At 33.9% G+C, this 17600-nt stretch overlaps 2 protein-coding genes across 2 annotated transcripts in view; both read right to left on the minus strand.

Annotated features, from left to right (window-relative positions):
• Positions 1–17600, minus strand: part of LOC129240518 (proton-coupled amino acid transporter-like protein pathetic) — a 72453-nt gene that overhangs the window by 36926 nt on the left and 17927 nt on the right. The gene's annotated exons all lie outside the window — the stretch shown is intronic.
• On the minus strand, positions 5660–6574 carry LOC129242119 (uncharacterized). The gene is made up of 2 exons (XM_054878678.1): positions 6486–6574; positions 5660–6389 (listed from the first exon to the last, which is right to left on the minus strand). The coding sequence occupies exon 2, from the start codon at positions 6197–6199 to the stop codon at positions 5660–5662; it is 540 nt and encodes a 179-aa protein (XP_054734653.1). The 5' UTR covers positions 6200–6389; positions 6486–6574.

A 17600-nucleotide genomic window follows, 5' to 3' on the forward strand; every position in this document is an offset into this window, starting at 1 on the left:
GTATTGTATGTGTGCACGTATTGTGTGCATGTACATATGTATATGTATGTGTGTGTCGACAATTTCCGCTGCACAGGCATTTTTGGCACAATTAGTTATTTGCTGTCTCGCAATATCAGAATTGAAATTGAAAGTTCAATTCAATAAGCCGACAATCAATGTTAATTAATTGTAAAAACGATAACAATAAGTCGGTTGGAAGAATAAATTCAGAAACTTTCAATGTCTGCATTACACAGTACATACGCATGTTGCGGCCGAAAAAAAAACGGAACAGTAATTCCACGCTGATTACCAGTGACGAATGCAATGTGTACCGCAAGAATTTATTTACACCATACTGTGTACGCCATACTTTGTACGCCATACTGTGTTATATCCTCTTAATTGGGGACCTGGTAAACGATCGTAGGGCGCAACTCTTGGCAGAGCTGATAGACGATTCGATGTTCAGCACTGCAAGCGAGGATGCTCCCACCAAGATAATGAGTAGCTACAGCATTTCGCCTTACCTCACAATTGCTAGCGCTGGCCTGATTAATCGCTGGCACATTTATCGCCTCGATCAATAAAACCGCTGAATTTATTTCCTCAAATCATCGTACCCATATTAACTTTAATAGAACTGATTGGGTCGGCTTCGCGGAATTCACTAAGAACGTCTGGGAGTCACTTTCATTGCGCTTAAAACAGCGATCGTCACTTAGGCTCATAAATGCAACAAAATTCCTCAGATACCTGGTAGCACTTAGGGCAAAAAAAAGAAACATTGTTCGCATATTGCCAACATATGCCAAAATACTTCACTCAGGACGACCAGAGGGATGCCTCCTGATGACCCCGATACAACAAGCAAGTTACTGTGGTAAGCACTCTAGTAGGCACTTACTGGAGGCATCTAAATCATTTCACTGACAAGATCCAAGACTATACACTAGAGTGGACCGAAAAAAAATTTGTTTAGGATCAAATTCTAATAGTGCGGAAAAGTTGCACTGTTAGACTAATAAAGTGTGTGCCAAATTTCAGCCCAATCGAACGATATCTTCTGTCGCCAGCAGAGGCCTCAAATATTAAAATTTCAGTCGATATCCTGAAAAATTTTATTTTTTCAGAATATTTTTTTTCTCTATGCATGCATTCCGGAGCACATTTCATACCAAAAATAAGTACTATAAACTAATTAGACATAAATTTATCCAAGATTAAGCACCTGTGCACTATAAAATAACAGGTCAGTCCATAAGTTCGTGCGTTTTTTAAAGGTGGTTTTAAAATTAATAAAAAAGATGTTTAAAGTACTCGTATTTATATACATATATACATATATAATTTGCGCGCACACCCTTTTTGGGTGTTTGGCCGAGCTCCTCCTCCTATTTGTGATGTGCGTCTTGATGTTGTTCCACAAATGGAGGGACCTACAGTTTCAAGCCGACTCCGAACGGCAGATATTTTTGTGAGGAGCTTTTTCATGGCAGAAATACACTCGGAGGTTTGCCATTGCCTGCCGAGGGGTGACCGATATTAGAAAAATGTTTTTCTTAATTTTGGTGTTTCACCGAGATTCGAACCAACGTGCTCTTTGTGAATTCCGAATGGTAATCACGCACCAACCCATTCGGCTACGGAGGCCGCCGAAGTATTTAGTAATCAATAAATTTTCCTTCATTATTTACAATGTCTTTCCAACGTTTAGACAAATTTTTAATTCCCTGCTCAAAAAATTGTTTGTCCTTGGAGCCAAACTACGCTTCGATAACTCTTTTTATAGCTTCTTTTGAGGAGTATTTCTTGTTACTCATATGGGATTGAAGTCCACGGAAAAGGTGATAATCACAAGGTGCAATATCTGGAGAGTATGGTGAATGCGGCATTAGCTCCGATCCGAGCTCGTTCAGCTTGCCTAATGCTTGCCTTGCGGTATAAGGTCTTGGGTTGTCGTGGTGAAACAAAACTTTGCGTCTATTCACTAAAGACGGTCGATTTTTGTTAAGTGCCTCATTCAGGTTTGATAGCTGATGGGAATAATAATCTGCAGTTATCGTCTGGTTTGGTTCCAGAAGTTCATAATAAACAATACCGGCCATATCCCATCAAATAGACAGGAGAATCTTCTTGGGGTGAAGGCCATCTCTAGGGGTCGGTTCTGGTGTTTCATCTTTATCTAACCATTGGCGTTTGCGAATAGGATTATTATAAAGGACCCATTTTTCAAGCCATTGCAGCAGCTGAGACCACACATTCACTATCTGCTGAATGTTGAGGACGGAAAGTCTATGCGGAACCCATTTTCCCAGCTTTAAAACCTTTCTCAACTGAACCAGGTGCCTGTGAACTGTTCCATACGATGAATTTAACCTCTGAGCTATCATATCGACTGTCAAATTTGGCTCAGCTTTCACGAGTTCGAGAAAGGCGTCGGAGTTAAAGACTTCAGGACGACCAGCGCGCGGGGCATCCTCCACGTCGCAGTTACCACTTCGGAATTTTGAAAACCACAATCCTTACACTCACTTTTTGAAAAGAGTTGCATTTTTACCACTTTTATAAAAAAAAAAAATACAAAATATGGCTCTTATACGCGTTCGAAGATTTCAATTTATTTTTTCTCTATTCGCGATTTTGCTCTATCCGCGATTAAAATCACTTGTTGGATGCACAAGATATCAAAGAAAATATAAACAGTTCCGTTATATTCAGCGAATAATTTTTTGTATGCAAAGATCGTACAAAAGTGAAATTATGGGTAGAATAAGCACGAACTTCTGGACTGGCCTGATAATAATAAAACGTTATTGATTGTGCAGCTTTTTGCCCTCCCACCACGTGGAGGTTGCTGCACTTTGGGTTCCCATTTTTTTATTTTTAATTATTTTCTTTTGTTTTGTTTTTTTTAATTCAATTTTTTTTTTATTTTTATTTATTTTTTATTTTTATTTATTTTTTAATTTTAATTATTTTTTATTTTATTTTATTTTTTTTTTTAACTGGTTTTGTTCTTTTTTTCATGTATGAATGAATAAAAGGTATTTAAAGAAAACACTGCGGTTTTTAAGCTTAAAGCAATAATTCATTTCATGTTTACCAAAGTATTTTCTTTTTGTCCATATTTTGTAATATTAATAAAAAATTATAAAATAAAAAATATTTCAACAAACTCTGCGTTTTTTAAACGTAAAGCAATAGTTCATTTCAGAGGGAGTATTGTGCTTTGTTGTCAAACTGAGGCATAGTTTGACGGGATACTAAAGTACACCATCCCGAGCTTCACTTCCGCATACTTGAAGCGATGCTTCAGTAACGAGTTTCACGACAGAATTTTTTATTAGTAATTTGCTTGGTCATCTCATCGCGGCGTCGTTATCTTTCTATAAATTTCTTTGTTTCAGGTATGTCCACTATTCCGATACGGCCTATGCGAGCACCTCTTTGGTCTGGCAGAAAAGCTTGCTCTTTTTGAGGGACTTCTTTTTCTCTTGCACATGAGCAAGTTGTAAAATTTTGACACTTACAAGCTGAAATATTAAAAAGTCGGGAAGCATTCGCCTTAAAGTCATCAACACGTTTTTTCAAACCAGGACTTCTATGTGTAGAATACAAACTCTTTTTAATTTCTCTGTACTTTTTATGAAACTCATTTATCATGTATATTACGCATGAATGTGAAACTGTGGGAATAGAAGCCTTGTTATAAATACAAATGATTTTCTTGGCAACTAAAACGGGCGATTAAACGTTTGTCTTAGGGAAAATTTGGTTAATGCTATTGACGTCATATAAACTTTTAATATAAGATTATAATTAAATGCTTTTATGCGAAACAATACCTTTCGAACAAAGCGGAAGAAAAAATAGACAAAGTAATTGCTGTAACTTCAATTCAACTCGCAGTACAAGGACGAGCTACTGTGAACTCCATAAATGTATTGCTTGATCAAGCAAACAGAGTGGAGTGTAGTGAATTAAATTGTTTCGGTGGGCCTTCTCATATAAAATTTGTATTTAACATATACCGATATGATAACAAATAGTATTTTCAAAAAAGTTAAAATTGTTCAGAATTTAAACTGAAATTTCAAAGTTTGAGGACAAGTTCAACTAATTTTACGGTTTATATTACATATAGCACTTAATTGTTTTATCAGATTTATACTTTTTTTCTCTAATTTAATAGATTATATACTAGTCTTTAATAGTGCGAAGAAACATTTAAAAAAAGTCATGAAATACTGAAGAAAAATGCAAACAACCCACGTCACTTACGGGACACATCAAGTCAACCAACATTCGAAATCGTTATAGTTTTATTCAGATTTCAGCGAATATATTACAGGTGCATAAAAAGTGTCTTCGAAGGAAATTATAACTAAGAAGCAAGCTTGCTACTAGCGAAAAAAATATTAATTAAAACACATATTTATAATTCAAAAACAGTTTTTTATATTTGTCACGTACAGACAAGTCGCGTCACGTACGGGACATAGTTCAACTTAAATCTATAATATATGTAAAAATCAATAGGTAAATACAGCTTTGTCTTGGGAAAGGCAATGTTTTCTGCACTCCACAACTTTCTACTCAGTTTTAATAAAATGGAAGTTGGAAACTCCAGTTATCGCTTTGGCATTGTCCCACGGCGATGCACTTTCATAAATTTCAGAGGATGGCACATAAATCACACGGGTTTTTGTGACTAATTGAGAAGCTAAATCAGAAAAGTCCTTGGCTGATTGGACAACAACATGTTCATTTTGGCTCATCATTTTCTCTCTTACCAGTCTTTTGATATTTCCGCCAACTCCATCTATCAACCTTTTCCAATATAATAAATAAATAATATTTCCAATAAAAGGGCCTTTTGTACTTTTCACTCAACATTGATGTTAGTTTAACCATATAACGGTTCTTAAATTCCGATGAAGGGCCGTCACTCCAAATAATTTCCGCTGAAAGTAAGTCCTCATTTTCTTTATGCATCAAGTCAAACAACTTATTGATGAAAACAAAAACTGTATCCTTGTCTTTCGAATTTGCATCTGAGCATATACGAGTAAGATATGTTTGGCAATTGCCTTTGTAGAACACTTGTTCGTGACCAGAGTGCGCTTTGAACTTCATTCTGGTATTCATAGCCAAAAGACATCGCAAAATCAACTTGAAGGATTCGCACAGTTTCATTGTGTTGGTCTTTTTGAAATTCGCCGGCTTGAACTCGTTTTAAATTAACATGCTTCATTATAATATGGATATAATCAATCAATTTTTCTTTAAGTTCACCTGAACTTGTTTCGTGGTTTACTAAACGTAGTTTATTTTCTGAGTTTTTTCCCATTCCTTCCATACACAGATTGTACTTAAATCCATAGAAATTAAATTTTTTTGCCATCAGAACAAGTATCACATTCATTTTTCCAGCACTTCGAATCCAAAGAAGGATCACATAAAATCATAGTCCACCAGTCGTTACAATAATTTTGTTTCAAACCTTTCAATTTGAATATAAAATTTTCATGAGTTAGACATTTGCACTGGTCTGAAGGTGTGTCTTTCATTAGCAAAACGTTTTTCGGTCTTAGACTACAAAACTTTGAAAATTCAATTTCGATATTAGGAAAAAATTCTTTAAAAATTAAAAAGGCTTCTCGTAGGTACAAAGTCAAATAATGCTTTTGACACTTCTTCTTAATGCCGTTTTCCAAACAACGATGAAATCATTTGCGCCTGGGCAGGTATACACAATATCCGGACGATAGTAAAATGCTTTCACATCGTCATAACGTGTACCGTCACCTGATGTGCTAATGTTTGGGCTTTCTGCTAGAGCAATGTTCATTTTACGCGCTAGTTCTGTAACAACTGCTTTTTTCTTTGTTGATGATTGAGGCAGTGCTTTTAGAGACTTTTGAACAGCTTTAGATAAAGTCTGTTTCGACTTGTACGGAGATTCAGTACTTACAGGAGAATCAGTAGGATTTTTAAGTTCAACCCGCTTTTTTGCCCTTTGCAATCTCTTCTTATCCCTTTCCTTAAGTGAAATTGCTTTTAACTCACCTTCAGAAAGATTTTCTGCTTTTCGTTTACGAAGCTCACGCAATCTTTTAGTCTCATTACCGGTAAAGTTTGGATCTTTCTCTTTTTGCTTTTCTCGAAATTTTCGCATGCGGCTAGCACTGGTTGATGCTTGCTGGTCGCTCATTTTTGCGTTATTGAGATTTGCAGTACAAAAAAGGGCTTTGTTTATTACAAACGCCAGTAAAAGTTGAAGATGTCAGATAACTTATTCTTCGGCGTCACGTACAGACACTTTATTATCACCAAGAATATATTGTAAGCAAAGCGATTTCAAACAAAATTGTTTCACCAGTTTTTAGACCGCTAAAAGTTAGCTTTTAACAGAAAAATTCAATTTGTATAGTCGACTTGTTTTACAATTATTAATAGAAAAAGAAATTAAGCGCCACGTATGGGACATCGAAACTTACCTTTCCGTTATGATTAATTTCTGATGAAAAAAACACTTAACCAAAAAAATGAGTATGCAGTTAAATACAGCGGACCATACACTATAACTAAGAACAGAAATCTAGTTTCTATCTGATAAACAATAGCGGCAGCGACCTCGCAAAAAGTTGTGTAAAGACTAATGAAAAAAATCCGACTTGTTGTTACTCTCAATAAATAACAGTATTTACAAAAAATGAGACATACTCACTACAACTTTTGTAAATTATTTTAGATGAGAACATAATCTCACTATGTACGTGCAATAATATATAAAAAATGCATATTTGTAAAACAGTTCAGAGTTCCACTTTTTCATGGAATGCTCCAACAGTGCAACTTTTCCTCACTATTAGAATACGATCCTAAAAAAATTTTTTTTTCGGCCCACTCTACTATACACGGCAACCACTGCAACTCTCAGTATACAAACGGGCAATGAGCACCATTCACCGGGGGCTCTTCCCTTTTTATGAACTTTCGCTCTCCGAACGTCGATATTGGAGTTCAAATACCACCCCTAGCAGGGGAAGAGCTTCAGTTGCTTCGTGAGACCCGTGTTGCTCTGGCACAATTACGTTGAAGATATTGTAGCACCTACTTATCCAGAATCGCTCCTGACCACCTATTCACATGTTTCTTTAAACCCACTCAAACCAACTCCTCTCTCCCTCCGAACTCACCCCGACGAAACAGCATGTTTTCGGAACCTACCGTTAAATAAGATTGACGACGACGACCAATGACTTTACTGTGCTGCTACAACAGCAACAACAAGTAAGTAGATAAGTACAAGTAAGTAAAAAAGTAAGGATAAAAGGTCGTTAGACCAATCAAGAATATGTACATATGTATGTAGGTATGTGGACAGACTCTCGTATTCATTTACATACATATTAATTGAGAGTGAGAGTAGTCATCGCCGTCCATATACTTTTTTTCGCTTTACTTTGCCACAAAACGTGACCGTTTAATAACCAACGAATGCTCTTCACCAACGACACAACAACACAACTCAAGCAGCAACGCGAGTGCTTTCGCTTCTCTTAAAACCGTCATGTGTTTTGCCGGCTAATTCTAATTCTCTTTGGGTGCTCCTAATGCCACGCCAACAAATGAGTAAATAAGTATAAGTTCTTGTACATGCATATAAACCCAAAGTCAAGTCAATCGTAAAGTTGGTCAGCCAGTTTGCACATATTACGTACAAATTTATTTGACTGCATACGTATATGTACGTATTTATGTATGTATTAACATATTCATAGACGCCGTCAAACACGTGCTGCAATATGAGCGACACTCGATTCGATTCTTGACGCTTATGTCTAGGCGGCCCATTAACGGGCAGAAGAACTGAAACCATTGAGTTAATAAACGTGCAAATGGATACTTATATATACATATACGTAGGTACATATGTACATATATGCATGCATGTATGTATAAGAGTGATCAATACTAAGCAAACACAACATATGTACCACACATGCTAACAATAAGTAGGTAATTTTAAGAAGTGTAGGATGCGATTCTTTATTATAAACTTGTATATTTTTAGCACTAGTGCACTGGGCTATTATAATTTTGTTCATATAACAGTTGTTTGTAACAGGCGAATGGAATCAAGTTAATTATAGACACACATAGTATATACATATATTCACGTTCCCGAAATTAAAACATTCGTCTTTGATGTTACTTCAAGAACTGGCTTTATTTCTTAACATAATAAGCAACAACTACATATGTGTCTTATTTACCATGTTCTTATATTTATATTTGATCTATTGTAACATTGCATTTACACTTAACAGTTTTACTTCTGTTAACTTAACATTATGTATTTAGCTACCATAATATGAGTACGAGGCTTACAATTAGCGAGGCTCTCACTACATACTTCACTATATGCACATCAAACTTTTCAGAATTCTGAAAGGAGCTGATTTAGCAAGTCAGTATGTTCATTCACTTTTGTAGCCGACAATTCATACATTGAGTTTCATAAAGGGCAGTAATGTGCAACTTGATTACTGATCTTGAGTCATGATGTATATCATAACTTAGTGCCAATCTCCCAAATTAAATCCTTCTAGTGGTAAAACTGTGAACCCCAACCAGAGGCCGACTACCTCGCAAAGTGAGAACCCCCAGTGGAAGGAAAAGGAACAAAAGAAGTAGATGATCTGGCTCTCCCAGAGGGGACTGGTCTAAGGCCCCAAATAACTGATACCATCAAAACATACCGATGCAAGCAACGAATTAAGGATTGCGATTTACGTTTTGCTATTTGGAATATACGAACAAAGCTACAATCCGGAAAGTTATCCGGAATAGCGGATGAGTGTATGAAATACAAATTTGACTTAGCAGCTCTACAAGAAATACGCTTTGCGTAACATGGTGAGATTAGAAAAACAGCCTATTCAATTTTCTTCAATGGCCCAAACAAACAAGGACAGCTTGGTGTGAGCTTTTTCATAAATAAAATATTTAGAGAAAGTATAACTGCCTTCAAACCAATTAGTGAAATACTTTGCTTTATGAGACTCAAAGGAAAATTTCAAAACATAACAATTGTAGCTGCGTTTGCGCTTACCGATATCTCATCAGACTATTTGCAAAAAACACTTTATATGCAAAATATGAGTGGAGGCAATAGTCTGCACAAGGCTGTAGAGTTAATGATGATTATGATGAATTGATACATTGGAAATAGGGGCAAACTATACAGTAATAACACCCTACGTCCATATACCCTAGGTACATATAACGGTAATTTTCGAAAGTGGAAATATGCGAAGTTTCTGTAACTGTCAAAAAAAAAGTTAAAAAAGATAATATCACTCAAAACCCATTTTTTCGTTTTAAGTTTGGAAAATCTACACCACTTCATCACACTCTACGAAATATGTGTACGCGTATACAAGTGAAAAAAGTGAAAACAGTATGATATCATATCCAATAGAAGCTTTGAACAGGGTCTATCACATTACAAGGACCCAGCGAGTGCTTCTCATTAGAAAGTTTTTGCATTAACCTGTTTGCTAGTAAACCTATACTAAACTCAAAGTGATTCAAGATTAAGTGTGACTTTTTCGGATAATCATGAAGCATTAAGAGCCCTAGACTTAACAAGAACGTTTATTCTGTCTCTAGTAATGCAAAGCCGAAAGATTGCTACAAGGGTGCTTCAAAGGTATAATGTTGCTTTGATTTAGGCGTTGGCACAAGGGAAGTTAATGAAATGCTCCCGGAACGGCTCGGGTTTGGATGTTTCAAAGGCAGATGGGATTTTCAATCCGATTAGATTTATAAGAATCGGATCTGTAAGCATCGGCAAAATATATTTAATCACAGGTGAAATGGCTTACAATTCAGCAGACTCTGCAGAAGCACATATGAAGGAAATGTTAACAACTCTTTTCTTTGGGCATTGAATATTTGGTATTCATTCAACCTTATTAGCAATGGAGTACAGGGACGGAATAAACATTTGCAGTTATTCAGATTTGTGTGCGAATATATTGAATTTTCTGCGTAAACCTCGCTCCGACAGCCTGACAAAGCTAAATTATGTCAGCTCTTTGATTTTTTTTTGATACGAATTACATACAACTAAGACGATTTGCCACTCTGCCCACTTTCAATTGTTTTCTGCCTTTTGAAGTTTAAATTCTTGCCAGTTGTTGCAGCAAAATGGTTCATTTTTCGTATTGCTAATTAGAGGCGTAAAACACTCGCCACATCAACCAATTTAGCTGACATATGTAGCTAAAACTTAGGTATCATTAAAGTAGTAAAAGTACATGCAACCACTACAAGCGCGAAAACGTGGTTGGCATATCTAACATATGTACATACATACATTCAAATATTAATATGGTTCAATAAAAAAATTCATTGAAAACTCTTTAATTGGATTACGGCATTTGCGTGCGAATGTTTTGCACGTGCGACAAAAGAAAATATGTATGTCTAGTAGCAACCGCCTACCCCTGTACCCATTCCACTCCGTTCCAAACCACTGGTAATATTCGTTTGGTGATGAGCCAAGCTTTACAAATTTTGATAGTCTTTGTGTCGACTGTGTGGTGAATGTGTTTATTATCGGAATTAAAGAATAGCCGATTGTGCTTGTGTTTGCGAGTATATTCACTTTAGTTCTCAGATTCGATCCCAACTACTAACATTAAACATAGAATTTTTTATCAAACAGCAGTCGATGCTCGGCAGACAACGAAGGTATTTCTGCTGAAGAAAGCTTCTGCTGTCGAACGGCAGGATGAGGTATAAAACTTTAGCTTCCAACATTTGTAGGAAGACATTAAGAAATATAGATCAAATTTTAAGAGAAACTAGAACCTAGGATCTCGGAAAAAACTTAATATTATTAAATATTGGCACAGCTGACAAAAGTTTACTTCCTTTGCGGGACCAAACCTGTATTTTTTAACGACTGTTCAAGTATTAAGCATTCAAAATCTAAGTTGTATAAGATCTATTAAACGAAAACGAAAGAGTATCCACTCAAAACCAATTTCGATTATGGCATAGCATCTTCTAAACATGCTTTCTACAAGAGTTTTGCCGTATTTTCTATTCGTAATTTCGAATTTCTTAAACAAACTGTTGCCTTTTGTGCGAAAGTTGTAGAAAATGTTGAGTCAAAACATTTTCGATCGGTTTTGTATCGAATGATTTTGATGGACAATCTAAAGTGATGAGGAAGTTAATATTTCCACGTATTTGGACAATATTATATCTTCCATTCACAGTATTTTTTACAATTGTTTTTATATTACAAAAATAAAAAAAAGGGTTTTGTATATATAATTTATTTTTGTTAAAGAGATAATATTCGTAAATGTGTATGTTTTATATTTTTGATTTCTCATGTAGTACTAAAACTAAAAGAATATTAAAGGCACATATGCCACAGTTGGTTATTATAATTATAAACAGTGTACAGTTAAAAGCAAAATAAAGTAAGAAAAACTTTATTAAAATAAAAAGGTGTTTGTGGTAATTAAAAAATAGTTGAATTGACTGTTCCCATTAATTGCTTGTTAGTGTAGAAAATAAATTTAGTATATTAGGGTGGTTCTGATCTTTCTTATTAAAATTCCTAAATTTAACTGCCATCCTAGCGGTCAACGTGTGACTCTAAGTCCACCAGAAAAGAACAACCAATAAATTTCAGACTAGCTTTAAGAATTGTAGACCCGCACATATCGATCAAATAATTTAAAGTTTACGCTGGTTGACAAGCTGAAATTTTACACTAAAGAAATTCTTTTGCTGTTTTTGGTTTGTTCCGTTCAGTTGTGAGTTACAGGTTGTTAACAATGGAAGTGAACAAAGAGAAAATTCGGTACATTTTATAGTTTTTCTTTGGTGAAGGCGAAAATGCAAGCCAGACCGCTGAAATTGTGAATGGTACCGATACGTGCAATTCTGGTTTCGTCGATTCCTTTCAGTCATTTTGGTCGTCGTCAAAAATGTCGATAAAATCATAGAAATAATCGAAGTTGGCCGAAATGTTAGTAGTCGGAGCATTGCCCAGGAGCTAAAGATCGGCCATAAAACAGTTTTAAACCATTTGGGCGAAATAAAAAATAAAAATAATGCATTTCTTTCCTTAATACTTTTCATATTTTTATTAAAATATACATGTTTTTACAGATAAGTCAACTTCTTTCACTGAAAATCATAAGGCAAGAATTTTTTTTATTACTAAACCTTTTTTCCTTGCTCCAACTAGTTTCAGGTGATTTATCCAAAATGTTAGTAAATATGGCAAAGCTAGCACAGTAAATATGAAATAATAAAGATTTTTTTTTAACTTTTCTTAAAATATATTAACAAATATTCATTTTTTTGTTTTTTTCAAATAGGGCCGGAAAAAATCTTAAAACTTTATTAAGCGTTGAGTTAAAAATAAAAGGTTTAAACCGCTTAAAAATTATGACCCGTAAGGTAATTTGAACCTCAATTTCCAGGTTTTCCTCACTGTGCCTGCCGTTCTTGTTGTTGGTATGCCGGCTATAGATTAGAAAAAGACAATAATTTGTTCACTTTAGAACTGTTCCTTAAGTATATGCACAGAATATCCTTAAGTATATGCCCAGATTTGACACAGAAAATAAAACTTGCTCAATGTGTAATTTAGGCGAGCTTGAAAACATAGCACATTTCCTGGCGCGCTGCCCAATATTAAGAGATTACAGAAGTCTTTTTCGGAAAATTTACCTTAAATGATTCACAGCTGATTGAGATTCTCAATGGGGAAAATGATCATTGGGATAAACTTTTGCGTTTCATTAAATATGCCTCTAGATACACAGATTACTTAGTAAAAGAGTTTAATTGGTTTTAAAAACCCGTAAACCGAATAATTGTTTTGTACGAAAAATAAACCGACAGACGGCTCATGCCATTGTTGTTAAATTATTGTAAATATTTATTTTTTTCTTAATATTACAATAAGTAAATTTCAAATGTTGTATATTTTACAAGCATCAAAACTCGGTGGCAAATATTCAAACTTTTCTATATTACAAGGAAGGAAAGGTCTATAATACTTTAAAGGCTCCTAATAGCGTAGGCGTCCGATGCTAAATCATATTTTCCAAATTTGTTTGTAAAATATGCTATATAAATAAATAAATAAATATTCATCAACTATTCATTTGAGTCCCATCTAATAGTTGAGTCAGTGCGCATAATACACGTTATTACATCACATTACATTATATTATTTTGACCGTTTGCCCACAATAGCTGCCTAGGGAATAGAACATATGAAGCATATTTTTATTTAAATACGGATTAAAAAATAATTCAACAAAACAAGCGTGAAAGCCCGTATAGAGTTTACGGAAGGCCAGAGAAATGGGTATATCAGCAGTATAAATATCAGGAAGAGGCCAAAAGAGCGCAAAAGAATGTCTTAGGGCAAACGGGGTTCAGGTTATGCGTCAACCTCCCATAGAAAACTTGTGAAACGATATCAAAAAAAGTGTTGCTGCATGGCTCATTTCATAAAGCTTTGAAGGCTTTTCATGCTTACGGTCAAAAATAATCTTGTATTATGAAAATTACTCCTATTTTTGTATGGAACTAGTTTTTAATTTGTTTACTTAAATTGAAATTTTAATTTTTGTTTACATTTCATTGAAATATGTGAACTGTGGCAACAATTTTTAAAGAAAACCATTCTTTTATTGAAAATTCAAAATTGCATTTTTATGCCAGCACTCCTATTATTTTGTGAACAGGTGTATGTATGTATTATTGTTTTATTATTGCGGTTAATTGGTAACCGAATAACTACTGAGCTAATTTTTGTGCCCAATTGTATTATAATTTTGTTCACATAACGGAAAAATTTTGACAAATCAGCGGTGTCACTCCCACTTTTGGGTAAATGCAAGTATCTCAAGTCGTACTATCCCTCTCCATCACTCAATTCCGATATAAATATTAATGAGGTCGGATAAAAGTAACGCCCACTTTTTATGTGCTAAGACTAAATTTCCGTTCGTCCGTCTGAGAGCTGTAACTCTCATTGTCTATAAGTTTGTTTGATTCTAAAAATTAAGAGCTAGCACAAATTAGGTTCTACTAAAATGTGCGCAAGTGCATAAAAATCGGTTCGAAACAAACTTAGCCTTCCTTATATGTTTTTCTTTGATTATACATTCAACCACCCTAAGGCGTTCGATTGCATATGTATATTTTATAATACATAACGATAAAAATGTATTTTAACATGAAAATTTCACCTGTTCAAATAACCAGAAAATGCAATGTTTAAAGGGACACAATTGCAGAGTGTTTAAAAATAATAAAGTGCACTCATTTTATTTTTGTTTGTATGAATGATGTCAAACCCCTGTTCGTATATATTATAAAATATATGTATGTATGTATTTGCAATTGTTTGGGTAAATAGTTAATAGGTTTATGTGCATGTATACATACATATATGTACATATGTACATATATTTTGAAATCGATTATTTTTTACATAAATATCATTTATGGCTTTTAAATCCCCACATGCGTGTATGGCGCCGGAAATACAGAGGTGTGTGCTTACTGCATGTGCTCAGACATACAGGTTCTCTTATCATATTTTCGCAAAAAACAAATAGATAGTGGTTTCATTTGTGGTCGACATTTCTTCATTTACGAATTTCAAGGAAACATGCACATGAATGCTTAACAACATTTTTAGCTGATGGCAAAACCTTGAAAATATTTCGAAGAAATTCGCGAACAATGAATAGTTTCTACAATGAGCCGCCGCTGACTAAAAATAAAATAAAAATTTCGTAATTCTATTAAAGTAAACTATGTATGTTAGGTGGCATTCGTTATGGGTTGTTTGGAAATTTGACTTGCATGAAGTCAAGAGACATATTTGTGAATGTTCGTACGAGAAATAAAAATAGAAAATGACTACGTCACGAACACAAGCAAAAAGGGGCAGATGCTATTGAAGGGAGGTTTGTAATGAGTGTCTTATGTAAGTACGAGTACATATGTATATATATACATATGTATAGACCAACATGAAAACTTAAGATATTAAATATTTTAAATAAATTTTATTACACAATCTCAATACACAAAATTTGCGGAAATAAACAAATCAATATTTTCCACATAATTAATAGCAAATTTTTAATGGGATGAGCTACAAAACCGCCAGCCAACAAGTCTACAAAAAATTTATTTAAAATCTTTTTTAGCTTGGCAATCCAATTTATGCTATTTTTGTTAGAAGTTGTTTTTGTTTGAAATATATTATAACAAAACAATGATTAGTTAATGGCATCGGAAAGCAACAACATCTAGATCCCATAAAATGATAATTTTTAAAATCACAAAAATAAAATTATAGTGAAAGTACATACATACATATCACTCAATTGCTGCAAAAGTGTCGTAATTCAAAAAATCAAAAGGTCGAGGAAAACGGTTTCCAGTAAAAGTAAAGATATACCTATCTAATGAGCTATTGTCAAGTATAACGCCATGAATTTTTTACACAGCATAAAATAAGTGCTTACGGTAATTTCTGCAAACTTTTTCTATTTATTTTTTTTATGAAAATTGAGGCAGCATCGTTAAGACTATTTTGCCTTTTGCCATACATTAACTGGTTGGAACTTTCAAAATTCAAAATCAAATATTTTTGTGCAACGCAAACTTAAAATTAACTACGTATAAATAAAATCAAAATAAGCTTATCAAAAAGAAAGAAAATATTTTTTGGATTACAAGACACTTGAAGCTAATGCGCCACATGCACATACATTGTTTGAATGTATAAATATAATTGTATCTGCATACACACACCAAAATATTCAGAATATTATGAGCAATAGATTTAGCCATGCCTGCTTGTCAGTTCGTCTGTACGAAAAATAACTCAAGGAAAAAAAGTATTTTGGCACACATTGCTCTTGGCATACTATAAGGTAGGTTTGCTATTTAAAATGGGGGAAATAGGTCAATAGCCGAGCGCACCTTACATATACATATATGTATGTATAGCGGCTATTTTCATAGATGAAAACACAATTGTTTTTTATACGACAATTCTTAAGTGAAATTAAATGATACCTAATTAGGAAATTTGGTATGATTCATAAAAACATAGAAAAGTGGAACTTACATTAAGCAATAAATTAAATATTACAATTCTAGCACGAAATAGTGCACTTGGTCCCACTGAGCATATATTTGAGAATTAGTTAATGGCATCGAAAAGCAACAACGTCTAGATCCCATAAAATGGTAATTTTTAAAATCACAAAAAAAAAGTATATTTAATATATTTATATTTCAGATGGCAAAACAAAAAACAATAATTTAAACTTCAAACAAGTCGGGATTTAATACTCATAGAGACTTTATCCTACAATAAATTGGTGGTTCTAGATTCTTGAATAGCCGATAGCCCTGGTAGCTAGTGCTGTAAATATATTACTTTATAATTTTAATTATAATTTAATAAATAAATAATAATAGATTCTTGAATTGCACAATTGCCAATTTATATTCCGTACCTGATTTTTCGACGTTTTAGTTCAGGCTTGGCTGATCCATATACTCTAAACCTGTTATATACCTCTCTTATGCTTTTGAATATAGAATATGCTTTCTTTATTTGGAGGCCATATCAAGCATGTCATATTAGTGGGCTTGAACGAGTCCGGAAAGTCTTTGTCCGTTATGCTTTGCGCTCTTTCATTTCACTGATCCAATTCCACCCTTTAAAGGTCGGCTTGCTTATTAATCTTAAATCAGTAGATAGTAGAAGGACTACTCTCTACCGCACTTTCGTTACTCGAAAAAATGAATTTTAATATGCTTTAGCTAAGCTAACGATATCATGATATTTTCTGATTACAAACGGTTAGAACTAATTATGCTTCTAATGTTGCGATTTCTAGAACTTTGTGAGAATTTAATTCGTTTTCACATCATATTCGCCCAGATTTTTCTTCCACAAAATACTACTTGAAAATAATACTAAATAAATTGTTTAACCAGATTCTAAGTACTCTCTAACATTCTTTCTCTGCAAGCTGGAAGAAATGTTACATTGTAAAAATAAAACATAATTGTTTAGCCATAATTTGTTTTTCATAGTCTGTAAGAAAAACTGCATTTATAAATTATTAACAATTAAAATAAATATTGTACATTAAATTTGTTTTCAAAATATATATAAAATGGATGCTATTTGATGCAATAAACAATTGTGTTTTCTCCACAAAACATGTTCATTCCGCTGGTATGGTATTTTATCTCGCCAATGTTATCTACTTTTCGTATAACAACCACAGGTTGGTTCAATACCTCCATTTATTCATCTTATACTCGTAAAATAAAGTACCGAAATGCTAACGTATGTAATGTACTTACATAAGAATAATATTATGTTAACTTCGCTAAGAGTGCTCCAATTCGAATGCAAAAGAATTTTTAATTTTAAAGCTTAGCTACCCGGGATGGTTAATTTTAGCATAATTCGAAAGAGTCTATAAAAGGTGCAATCAAAACGGCGCTTCAGT

Source organism: Anastrepha obliqua, chromosome 3 (assembly GCF_027943255.1).
Source record: "Anastrepha obliqua isolate idAnaObli1 chromosome 3, idAnaObli1_1.0, whole genome shotgun sequence".
Classification (NCBI taxonomy): Eukaryota; Metazoa; Arthropoda; class Insecta; order Diptera; family Tephritidae; genus Anastrepha; species Anastrepha obliqua.

What these genes read in the sequence shown, in the direction of transcription:
- LOC129242119 (XM_054878678.1), bottom strand. Translation starts at nt 6,199, where the DNA reads ATGAGCGACCAGCAAGCATCAACCAGTGCTAGCCGCATGCGAAAATTT.